At 48.9% G+C, this 11286-nt stretch overlaps 1 protein-coding gene across 1 annotated transcript; it reads right to left on the reverse strand.

Moving 5' to 3' along the window:
* Window positions 1-1263: 1263 nt before the first annotated feature.
* LOC113598146 (cancer/testis antigen 1-like) lies at window positions 1264-11063 on the reverse strand. The gene is made up of 4 exons (XM_027055354.2): window positions 10918-11063; window positions 2278-2664; window positions 1832-1960; window positions 1264-1581 (listed from the first exon to the last, which is right to left on the reverse strand). The coding sequence occupies exons 2-4, from the start codon at window positions 2535-2537 to the stop codon at window positions 1443-1445; spliced, it is 528 nt and encodes a 175-aa protein (XP_026911155.1). The 5' UTR covers window positions 2538-2664; window positions 10918-11063; the 3' UTR covers window positions 1264-1442.
* Between the last annotated feature and the right edge of the window lie 223 nt (window positions 11064-11286).

Consider the following 11286-nt stretch of genomic DNA (forward strand, 5'->3'; position numbering starts at 1 on the left):
CTCATGCAAATTGAGTTTTTACTTATTTATTTATTTATTTATTTAGGTTTTTTTAATATATGAAATTTATTGTCAAATCGGTTTCCATACAACACCCAGTGCTCATCCCAAAAGGTGCCCTCCTCAATACCCATCACCCACCCTCCCCTCCCTCCCACCCCCCATCAACCCTCAGTTTGTTCTCAGTTTTTAAGAGTCTCTTATGCTTTGGCTCTCTCCCACTCTAACCTCTTTTTTTTTTTTTTCCTTCCCCTCCCCCATGGGTTTCTGTTAAGTTTCTCAGGATCCACCTAAGAGTGAAACCATATGGTATCTGTCTTCCTCTGTATGGCTTATTTCACTTAGCATCACACTCTCCAGTTCCATCCACGTTGCTACAAAGGGCCATATTTCATTCTTTCTCATTGCCACGTAGTACTCCATTGTGTATACAAACCACAATTTCTTTATCCATTCATCAGTTGATGGACATCTAGGCTCTTTCCATAATTTGGCTATCGTTGAGAGTGCTGCCATAAACATTGGGGTACAAGGGCCCCTATGCATCAGTATTCCCCTATCCCTTGGGTAAATTCTTAGCAGTGCTACTGCTGGGTCATAGGGTAGGTCTATTTTTAATTTTCTGAGGAACCTCCACACTGTTTTCCAGAGTGGCTGCACCCAAACTGAGTTTCTTCTTGTGGCAGAAAACAGATCCAGCCACGACAGGGATGCGGGGAAACCACCATTCTGCTGGTGCCAGAATTCTGGCACATTTTCTGGAGAGCCACTCTGTATGCCAGATCTGCCTCTTGGAATCCATCTTAAGAAAACAGCCATTCACGCAGAGACTTATACACAAGAATCCCACCGAAACATTATGTGTAATAGGAAAAAAGTTACGAAGAACTGAAGTGCTGAACAAATGCATCATAATACATCTTGTACGTATCCATGCAATAAGATATCTTTGAAGAAGTTTTAGACAGAGGGTAAGCCCAAAAATGTTTCAGGAATTAAAAACTGATGCTAAACTTGAAAAAGCTTACTCCTTGCTATGATTGTTATACATTTAACGTATTCCTACAACCCTAAAGCTACGAGAGTATTCTGAAATCCTGACAGTAGTCAATGTTGAATGACAGGACCCAAGCAATCTTAATTTCCTTTCATTTCGTCAATTGTATTCGATCGCCTTGTACTAGAGTACTAGAACCAGAACCTCCCCTCCAACCTGAGGACACATGGAAGAAAATCTGGGTGCTGAAAAGAAACTCAGATACGGAACATTAACTCAGTTTTATTATCTGTATTCTTTAAGCAGCAACCAAAACAAGTGGGCACAGAGCACCCAAGGGCCAGTACAGGCAAATAACCAAGCCCCAGAAATAAAGTGGCAACTACTGCAAAGGTCATGCCCCTGGGGAAGGGCACATGGCCTTCCACTGGATACTGTCATGGACTCAGCCCCCTTTTCCAGGCCGAGGCCTAGAAAAAATCGCGGGCACCAAGTGCTGCATGGTCTGCACCACCATGAAAAGCTGGTTGAGCAAGGAGGCGGTGGAAATCTGCAGGAGGACAGGGTCTTCAGCAGTTAGTCGGCTAAAAGTAAGGGGAAAAGGAAATCACTTTAGATTTGAGAACTCCTGGTCCTCCTCACTCCAATCTCCCCCCTCAAGGTTACTCCTCCGTGTCTCCCTTAGAGCAACCCCTGAGGCTGCCACAGACCCGGGGCCCCATGTGCCTCCTTAGACCAAGCCCTTGGTGTCTGCACATCTCCAACCGAAGTGTCCGTCGGGCAGAGGTTACCTCAGCTCCCCACTGCCTCCCGCCAGCCCCTTCTAGAACTTACATAAACAAGTCACTGCCAATCACTGTGAGCTCCGTGTGAACCGCTTCGTGGTAGCATTCGGCACTCGAGGTCAGGTACTGGTAGGTCAGCTCCGCATCCACGTAACACAGGAAAGGCACCGTGAGGGCACTGGTGGACATTCGGTTAAGGCATATCTGGGTGGACCTCATGGAGGAGGCTTCCTTGCCCATCGGAGGCCCGCCTTCCCCCAGACCGCCCTTAGGGCCACCCAAGACCACCTCGGCCGCCCCTTCAGGAAACGTGCATCACGGCACCCCCAGCTGCTTCCTCCAGCCTCCCTCGGCCCCACCCCACCCCCCACTTCCCTTCTGTGCCCCCGCAAGTCCCCGAAACCTCTCCCGCCCATCCACCAGGGCCCCCACCTGCCTCCCCTCCCGGCCATTCCCCACTGCCCCCCGACCTCGGGAGCTCCTTGGAAAGGATACAATTCCAACACTTGCTTTTCTGAGGCTTCCCCGGAGGCCGAGGCTGAGGCCGAAGCCTCTCCCCCCTGCCTTGGGGCGGGCGATGCCCCCTCGACCTGGGGAGCTTCCCCAGCCACGGTGCCCGACGTCGCGGTGCCGTCCCGGCCTCCGGGATTTCCGGGGCCACTGGACGAGCCACCACTACCCGTCGCACCACCGGCGCCGTCGTCCAGGATCTGCGCGCCGTCCGCGCCGTCCGCACCGTCGCCCGGGGCCCGCATGGCCCCCACACCCGCCCGCTCAGAGGCCGCCGCCAAACCGCGCGCCCCGCCGACCGCTGAGGCGCTGGGCCTGCTTCACGAAGCTCCGCCCCTCCGTGCGCAAGGCTGCTGGGGATGCCCAGGGCGCCTCTGCAGACAGACCTCTGGTGAGGTTTCTGGCATGTGATTGGTTCCCGCCAAGCTGGCCCGGCTGCCCACAGGCCGCCAGGGAGACCCCGTCGGCAGCGCTGGAGAGCCAGGGCTCCCTGACGAAGCCCCGCCCCTAGTACGTGACGCAACTCAGTCTCCCTCGCGCGCCTGTGCAAACAGGCCCCTCCTATTCTGGACGGAGGGTTAGAGTAGGAGCGTGGGGTTGGCGGAAGGTGGAGTGACGCCAGACAAAGGGGGGACAGAAAAAGGGGCAAATGTGGCGCGGGTAATGCGGTCAAGACGTGGCTGCCTTAGCTTTGTGGGGACGCTGGCCACCATGGTTAGGACTTGGAGAAGTGTGCACTGAGGGAAAGAATCTGCCGGTATCCCTGTGGTCCCTCGGTGCGTCTCAATTGCCCCATCGATACATGGCGGGTGGAGGGTGGCAAGCTGAGGGAAGTTGGATCGTTTTACAAAGTGTCTGCCAATCTCAAACTTTCCCGTTTCTAAGAATAACGGCATTCCTCGCTTGCAAGAGCTATTGATACGTTCTGGATAGAAGTCCCTTATCAAACATATGATTTTAAAATACAGTCGCCCATTTTATGGGTTGTCTTCTCACTTTCTTGATTGGTACTGTTTGCAGAACAAAACTTTTAAATTTTGACATAGTCGGTTATCGATGGTTTCTTTGTCACTTACGTTTTTGGCCCCCATTCTATAGAGAGAAAGGCAGATACTCTGTGCAATACACAGTCTCACTGGGCAGTCACCTGTGTCAAAGAGTGGTGACTATGTGCATGCTGAGGTCACGCTCCTAAAAGCGGCTCATTCACTGGGTTCGATGGCTAATTCTATGTATCAGCTTGCCTGGGCATAGGGTACCCTGACAGAACGTTATTTCCGGGTGTGTCTGCAAGGGTACTTCCGGATGGGATGAGCGTTTGAATCTGTGGACTCAGTAAAGTAGACCCCCAATGTTGAGCAGGCATCGTCCAATCCATTGAGAGCCTGAATGAAACAAAAAGTGGGGGAATGAAGGAGGAATTTGGTCTCTCCCCCAGGCCTTTCCTCTGCCTCACTGTTGAGCTGTGACATCACATCTCACCTTGTCCTGCCCCCTGGGACTGGCATTTACACTGCTACCAGCTCCCTTGGTTCTCAGACCTTCAGACTCAGGCTGAATTACACCATCAGCTTTGCCGGGTCTCCCGCTCAGCTTGCAGGCAGCAGGTCATGGGACCACTCAGCTTCCATTCTCATCTATCCTATCTACCTATCTATCTATCTATCATCTATCTATCATCTAATCTGAATGAATGAATTATCTGTTGGTTTGGCTTCTCTGGAAAACCCTGACTAATACAGATTTGGTACCAGGAGTGGTTCTAGAGGAACAGAATTTTAAGGATGGGTTCTCGGAATTGGTTCTGAGGTTTCTGGAATTGGCTCCAATCTGATTAGATTTAAAGATGCTCATGACTGTTTCTGGTAGCAAAGAGAACACTGGTAGCCTGTGACATAAGCTGATAGAGATATGCAAAATATATGCACTGGCTACTCCTAATCAACTACTTATAAGAAACAAGGAGCTGGGTGACTTTTCTATGATACTTTTGAACCTCTTTGGAAAACTAACAAATATAATGACATTGGTTGGTAGCTCCTAATGTGGTTTGGGAACGTGGTTAAATGGAAGGATGAGCTCAGAGATTTGAATTCCCAGCTCAAACACCACATCACCGGCCTAGGGGCTTCTATGTGTGCCCTTTAAGAAATCCTAACGTTCTTTAGCCACAGAGCCAAAACTGCTGAAAATTCAAATGCAGAACCTAAGTGCAACTAACTGAACTATAATGCAAGTTGAACTCCCAGGCTTGAAGTGTGCCCGCTGTGAAACTGAGGCCACTGATTGGGAAACAATGGGATCCTCTAAGTTGAGACGGAGACTACATGTGGGAAGACACTGCTGAGGCTGGGGGCATTGAGCCCCTAAATTCTTTTTTTAAAATGTTTATTTCGGGGCGCCTGGGTGGCGCAGTCGGTTAAGCGTCCGACTTCAGCCAGGTCACGATCTCGCGGTCCGTGAGTTCGAGCCCCGCGTCAGGCTCTGGGCTGATGGCTCAGAGCCTGGAGCCTGTTTCCGATTCTGTGTCTCCCTCTCTCTCTGCCCCTCCCCCGTTCATGCTCTGTCTCTCTCTGTCCCAAAAATAAAATAAACGTTGAAAAAAATAAAAAATAAATAAAATGTTTATTTATTTATTTATTTTGGGGAGAGAATGACAGAGTGTGAGCGGGGGAGGGGCAGAGAGAGAGGGAGACAGAATCCGAAGCAGGCTCCAGGCCCTGAGCTGTCAGCACGGAGCCTGATGAGGGGCTCAAACCCACGGACTGCGAGATCATGACCTGAGCCGAAGTCGTACGCTTAACCAACTGAGCCACCCAGGTGCCCCATTGAGCCCCTAAATTCTGATGAGTCTTCTTTACCAGTGGAAATGGCCTCCCCAGCCCCAGAAGAAGTGGCCTATTTACCCCCAGTGGCAGCAGCCTCCTAGCTCACAGTGGTATGGGCCTCTCCACCCGCCTCTGAGGGGATTAACCACACATTGCCCAAGGAAACCATAATGGCCTCCCCGAGGCAGTTGCCATGCAAGATAATGCTGATTCTCTTCAGGACCTACCCCCACCACCCCTTTTTGCTTCTAGACCTATAAGTAGACTCAAGTCCCAGCAGGCCCCTACAGGCAAGTTACAAAGTGTGACACATGAGGAGGTATGTTCCACTCCAAAAGAATGACTTGACTTTTCTAATTTATACAGACAGAAATCTGGGGAGCATGTGTGGGAATAGATACTGAGGGTGTGGGACAATGGTGGAAGGGACATAAAATTGGATTGGGCCAAATTTATTGACGTGGGCTCACTAAGCAGACATCCTTCATTTAATATTGCATCTCCAGGAATTAGAAAGGTCTCTAAAGGTTTGTTTGTTTGGCTGCAACATGGACCTTAAGGCGGCTCACCATGAACAGATTAGAAATGCTGGACCTACCACGTTTTAGTATAGAGGAAGGGATCAAAAGGCTCAGGTGGGTTGAAATGTTAGAGTGGATTTGCTCACTCCCCCTGGTAGGGTCTTTCCCCAATACTGTGAGGAGGACTACGGGGCACCTGGTTGGCTCAATTGGTGAAGTGCCCGACTTCACTCAGGTCAAGATCTCACAGTTTGTGAGTTTGAGTCCCGGGTCGGGCTCTGTGCTGACAGCTCGGAGCCTGGAGCCTGCTTCGGATTCTGTGTCTCACTCTCTTTCTCTGCCTCTCACCCGCTCACACTCTGTTTCTCTCTCTCAAAAATAAATAAACATTAAAAAAAGTTTAAAAAAAATACTGTAAAGACTGCATTTGTGAAGGGTGCATTAGCATCCTTGCAGAGCTCCTTGATTGCTCTCCTCTGTTGGTCAGACCTCATAGAGGGAGCTGCAGTCACTGAATTGGGAAACCCAAATGCAGTGGGAGTAATCAGGCCCCTCTGTGGCAGGGATCAATGGGTGACACTTAATCACCAAAGGCAGGGGGTGACTACATTTTCTCTAATGGATGGCAGATGCAAACCAGCAATCAGAATAGCCCGACTCCTGCAGACCCTAGCGTAAGGGCTAATTGAGCATGATGTGACTAGAAGTGGAATAGGAAGCCTACTAAATTAATCTGTATAAGGAAAAACATCTAGGTCAAGTGAACACCAGTCTAGCCTGAATCATTAAAAGCAGAAAGTCATGGCCCCTCACTTAATTTCTATACTTGAACCAGTTTACAGACCCGGAACTGCTTGAAAGAAGGGGAGGCCAGTTTCCCTTGAGGAGGGTCCCTGGCACCCTGCTGAAAATTTATAACTCCTAGTCTTTTTTTCTCCCAGCCTTCCCCAAAGGACCTATGGCCTTTTACTAAGGTAAGAGTACATTGAGAAGTAGTTAATCTTTTCAGGGACTACTGGACACTGGCTCTGAACTGATGCTAATTCCAGGAGACCCAAAACATCACTCTGGCCGATCGGTCAGAGTAGGAGGTGATGGAGGTCAGGTGATCCACGGAGTTTTAACTTAGGTATGATTCACAGTGGGCCCAGTGGGCTCTGAAGCCCATCCTGCGGTTATGTCCCCAGTTCCAGAATGCATAATTGAAATCGACATTCTTTGCCACTACACATGGCTCCTGTGACCTTGGGATGAGGGTCAAGTCGAAGCCACTAAAACTGCTTCTACCTAGGAGAATAGTAAACTGAAAGCAATACCACATTCATGGAGGGATTGCAGAATTTAGTGCTACCATCAAGGACTTGAAAGATGCGGGGGTGGTGATTCCCACCACATCCCCATTCAACTTTCCTATCTGGCCTGTGCAGAAGACAGGTGAATCTTAGAGAATGACAGTATGTTATCGTAAACTCAACCAGGTGGTGACTTCAACTCCAGCTGCTGTACCAGATGTGGTTTCATTGCTTGAGCAAATAAGTTATTGCATCTGGCCCCTCTTTTAAAAAAAATTTTTTTATGTTAATTTATTTTTGAGAGACAGAGAGAGAGACAGAGAGAGAGAGCACGAGCAGGGGAGGGGCAGAGAGAGAGGGAGACACATAATCCGAAGCAGTCATCTGGCCCCTCTCATACCAGAAAAAGAGCCACAACACCTGCTGGGCCTCTTTGGATTTTGGAGGCAACGTAGTCACCATTGGGTATATTACTCCGACGACTCATTTACTGAGTGACCTGAAAAGCTGCTAGTTTTGAGGGCGGCCCAGAACAAAAGAAGGCTCTGCAACCAGCCCAGGTGGCTGTGCAATCTACTCTGCCACGTGATCCAGCTGATCTGATGGTGCTTGAGGTATCGGTGGCAGCTGAGGATGCCGTTTGGAGCCCTTGGCAGGTACCTCTAGGTGAATCACAGCACAGACCTTTAGGATTTTGGAGCAAGGCCGTGCACCATCTGTTTTCCTTTGGAGAAACAGCTCTTGGCCTGCTACTGGGCCTTAGTAGAGACTGAACACCTGACAACAGGCCACCAAGTTACCGTGCAATTAGAGCTGCCCATCATAAGTTGGCTGTTATCTGGTCCGCCAAGCCATAAAATTGGGCATGGACACCATCAAATGGAAATGGTGTACATGTAACCAGGCTTGAGCAGGTCCTGAAGGCATGAGGAAGTAAAAACATGGCCCAGGGGCACCTGGCTGGCTGAGTCGGAAGAGCATGTGCCTCTTGATCTCAGGGTCGTGAGATTGAGCCTTACACTGGGTGTAGAGATTACTTAAATAAAATAAATAAATAAACTTAAATTTTTTTTAAAAAAGTGAAAACGTGGCCCAAATGCCCACAGTCTCCACACCTGCTACATGATTTTCTCCGTCCCAGCCTGCACCTATGACCTCATGAGGAGCTCCCTATGATCAGTGGACAGAGGAAGAGAAGACTTGCGCCTGGTTTACAGGTGGTTCTGCATGACCCACAGGTGGACAGGTGTGGCACAACAGCTCCAGTCTAGGACACCCTCTGGGACAGTGGTGAAGGGGAACCCTCCCAATAGGCAGAGATCCCGGCAGTATACCTGGTTGTTCACTGTTCTTGGAAGGAGAAACAGCCAGACATTCAATTATATACCAGCCAGTGGGCCCTGGCCAATGGTTTGGCTGAATGGTGAGGGATTTGGAAGGAGCATCATTGAAGAGCTGGTGACAAAGAAGCTTGGGGAAAAGACATTTCTCAATGGGCAAAAAGCACGAAGGCATCTTTGTCCCATGTAAATGCTCACAAAAGAGCGACTTTAGCAGATAATTTTTATAATCAAACAGATAGGGTGACCCATCCTATGGATTCCAGTCAGCCTCTTTCCCGAGCCAGTCTTGTGTTTGCACAATGGCCTCATGAACAAAGTGGCCATGGTAGCAGGGATGGAGGTGATGCATGGACTCAGCGACAGGGACTTCAACTCACCGGGCTGCCCTGGCTGTAGCCACTGAGTGTCCAATCTGCCAGCAACAGAGACCGACACTGAATCCTTGAAATGGCACCGATATTCAGAGTAATCAACCAGCTCCTGGTGGCATGTTGATGACATTGGACCCCTTCCATTGTGGAGAGGGCTGTATTTTGTCCTTACTGGAATACAATTTACTCAAGATATGGGTTTGCCTTCCCTGCACACAATGTTTCTGTCAAAACCACCATCTGTGGACTTGCAGAGTGACTTATCCACCCTCATGGCATTCCACACAACGTTGCTTCTGATAAAGGAACTCACTTCACAGCAAAAGAAGTGAGTCAAAGAAGAAGAAGAAGGAGGAGGAGGAGGAGGAGGAGGAGGAGGACAAGGAGGAGGAGGAGGAGGGGGTGGAGGAGGAGGTGGAGGAGGAGGAGGAGGTGGAGGAGGAGGAGGTGGAGGAGGAGGAGGAGGTGGAGGAGGAGGAGGAGGTGGAGGAGGAGGAGGAAGAGGAGGAGGTGGAGGAGGAGGAGGAGGAGGAGGTAGAGGAGGAGGAAGAGGTAGAGGAGGAGGAGGAGGTGGAGGAGGAGGAGGAGGAGGAGGAGGAGGAGGAGGAGGAGAAGTGTGTCGATGGGCCCATGCCCATAGAATTCACTGGTCTTACCATGTTCCCTACCCTCCTGAAGCAACTGGCTTGATAGAAGAGTGGAATGGCCTTTGGAAGACTCAGTTACAGTGCTAGCTAGGTGGCAATACCTTGCAGGGCTAGAGCAAACTTTTCCAGAAAGCTGTATATACTCTGAATCAACATCCAGTAAATGGTGCTCTTTCTCCCATAGCCAGGATTCATGGGTCCAGGAATCAAGGGGTGGAAATGGAAGTGGCACCACTCCTTATTACCCCTAGTGATCCACTAGCAATTTTTTTTGGCTTCCTCTTCCCACAACTTTATGCTCTGCTGGCCTAGCAGTCTTAGTTTCAGAGGGAGGGATGCTTCTATCAGGAGACACAATAATGATTCCACTGAACTGAAAGTTAAGACTGTCACTCAGCCACTTTGGGCTCCTCATGCCTGTGAATCAACAGGCAAAGAAGAGGGTTCCTGTCTTGGCTGGGGTGATTGATTCTGACTGCCAGGGGAAATTGGACTGCTACTCCACAAGGAGTGGAGGCAAGGAAGACTGAAGTGCAAGAGATATAAGGGTGTCTCTTGTTATTATAAGTCTCTTAGTATTATGCTCTGTGGTTAAGGTCAATGGAAAACTACAACAACCCAATCCAGGCAGGACTACTAATGGCCAAGAGGCTTAAATGAAGGTTGGAATTACCCCACCAGGTAAAAAACAACTGAGATGGTTGCTAAAGGCAAAGAGAATACAAACTGGGCAGTGAAAGAAGGTAGCAACTATAACCATGCTACCAGTTACAGAAACAAGGACTGTAATCGTCATGAGTATTTCCTCCTTATGAATACCTGTGTGTGTGTTTGTGTGTGTGTGTGTGTGTGTGTGTGTTTCCTTTCCTCTCTTACTCTCTTATCATGTGACATGATATGTATTGATTTTATACCATAGTATTTAAGTTTTGTTACTTTTAAGTTATAGTACTTAAGTTATGGGGTATCAAGGGGACGAGCAAATATCATCACTCAAAGACTTTAACGCCGCTTCTGGGGAAAGGGTAAGCGCATTTTGGCTCTATCCAGGATAGTTATATCATGTTAGTGGGAATTATGACCTTGTTATTGTCTTATTTGAGATTAAGTATGGTTTAAGGATATGTGTATGGGTGTCAAGTTGACACCAACTTGTGATGACCCTTGTGATGTATGATGTGTGACCCACCTTGTGATGGTTAATTTTGTATCACCTTGACTGGCAATGGGGTGCCCAGATTAAATGTTATTTCTGGGCAAATGTTATTTCTGCGGGGGTATTTTCAGATGAGATTAGCATTTGTTTCTCTCTTTTTTTAGTATGTAATTTAATGTCAAGTTAGCTGACATATAAAGGATACAGTGTGCTCTTGGCTTCGGGAGTAGATCCCCATGATTGATCCCTTACATACAACACACCCAGTGCCTCATCCCAACAAGTGCCCTCCTCAATGCCCATCACCCATTTCCACTCCCCCCATCAGCCCTCAGTTTGTTCTCTGTCAGATTAGCATTTGAATCGCTGGACTCCATAAAGTAGATTGTCCTCCCCAGTGTGGGTGGGTCTTTTCCAATCTGTTGAGAGTCTGAATAGAACAAAAGGCAGAAGGAAGAGTAACTTACCTCTTTTTTTCTGTCTCACTAGAGCTGAGACCTCTCATCACATATTCTCCTGCCCTTAGACCCGGATTTATATCATCAGCTCCCTTGGTTCTCAGGCCTTCAGACTTGAACTGAATCACCCCACTGGCTTTCCTGGGCCTCCAGGATGCAAACAGCAGGTCATAGGACTTCCTCGGCCTCCACAATCATGTGAGACAATTCCTCATACGTTGTTTCTATTTCTCTGGAGAACTCTGATTAATACACTAGGACATTTATAAAATGCTGCTGCTGCTGCTGTCTCTGTGACCAAAAAAGATCCTAATCCTCATTTGTAGGGCACCCCTGTGGCACAGCCAAAGGCTTAATTCAACCATGGCCATGGGAGAG

This window comes from Acinonyx jubatus, chromosome X (genome assembly GCF_027475565.1).
Source record: "Acinonyx jubatus isolate Ajub_Pintada_27869175 chromosome X, VMU_Ajub_asm_v1.0, whole genome shotgun sequence".
Taxonomy (NCBI): domain Eukaryota; kingdom Metazoa; phylum Chordata; class Mammalia; order Carnivora; family Felidae; genus Acinonyx; species Acinonyx jubatus.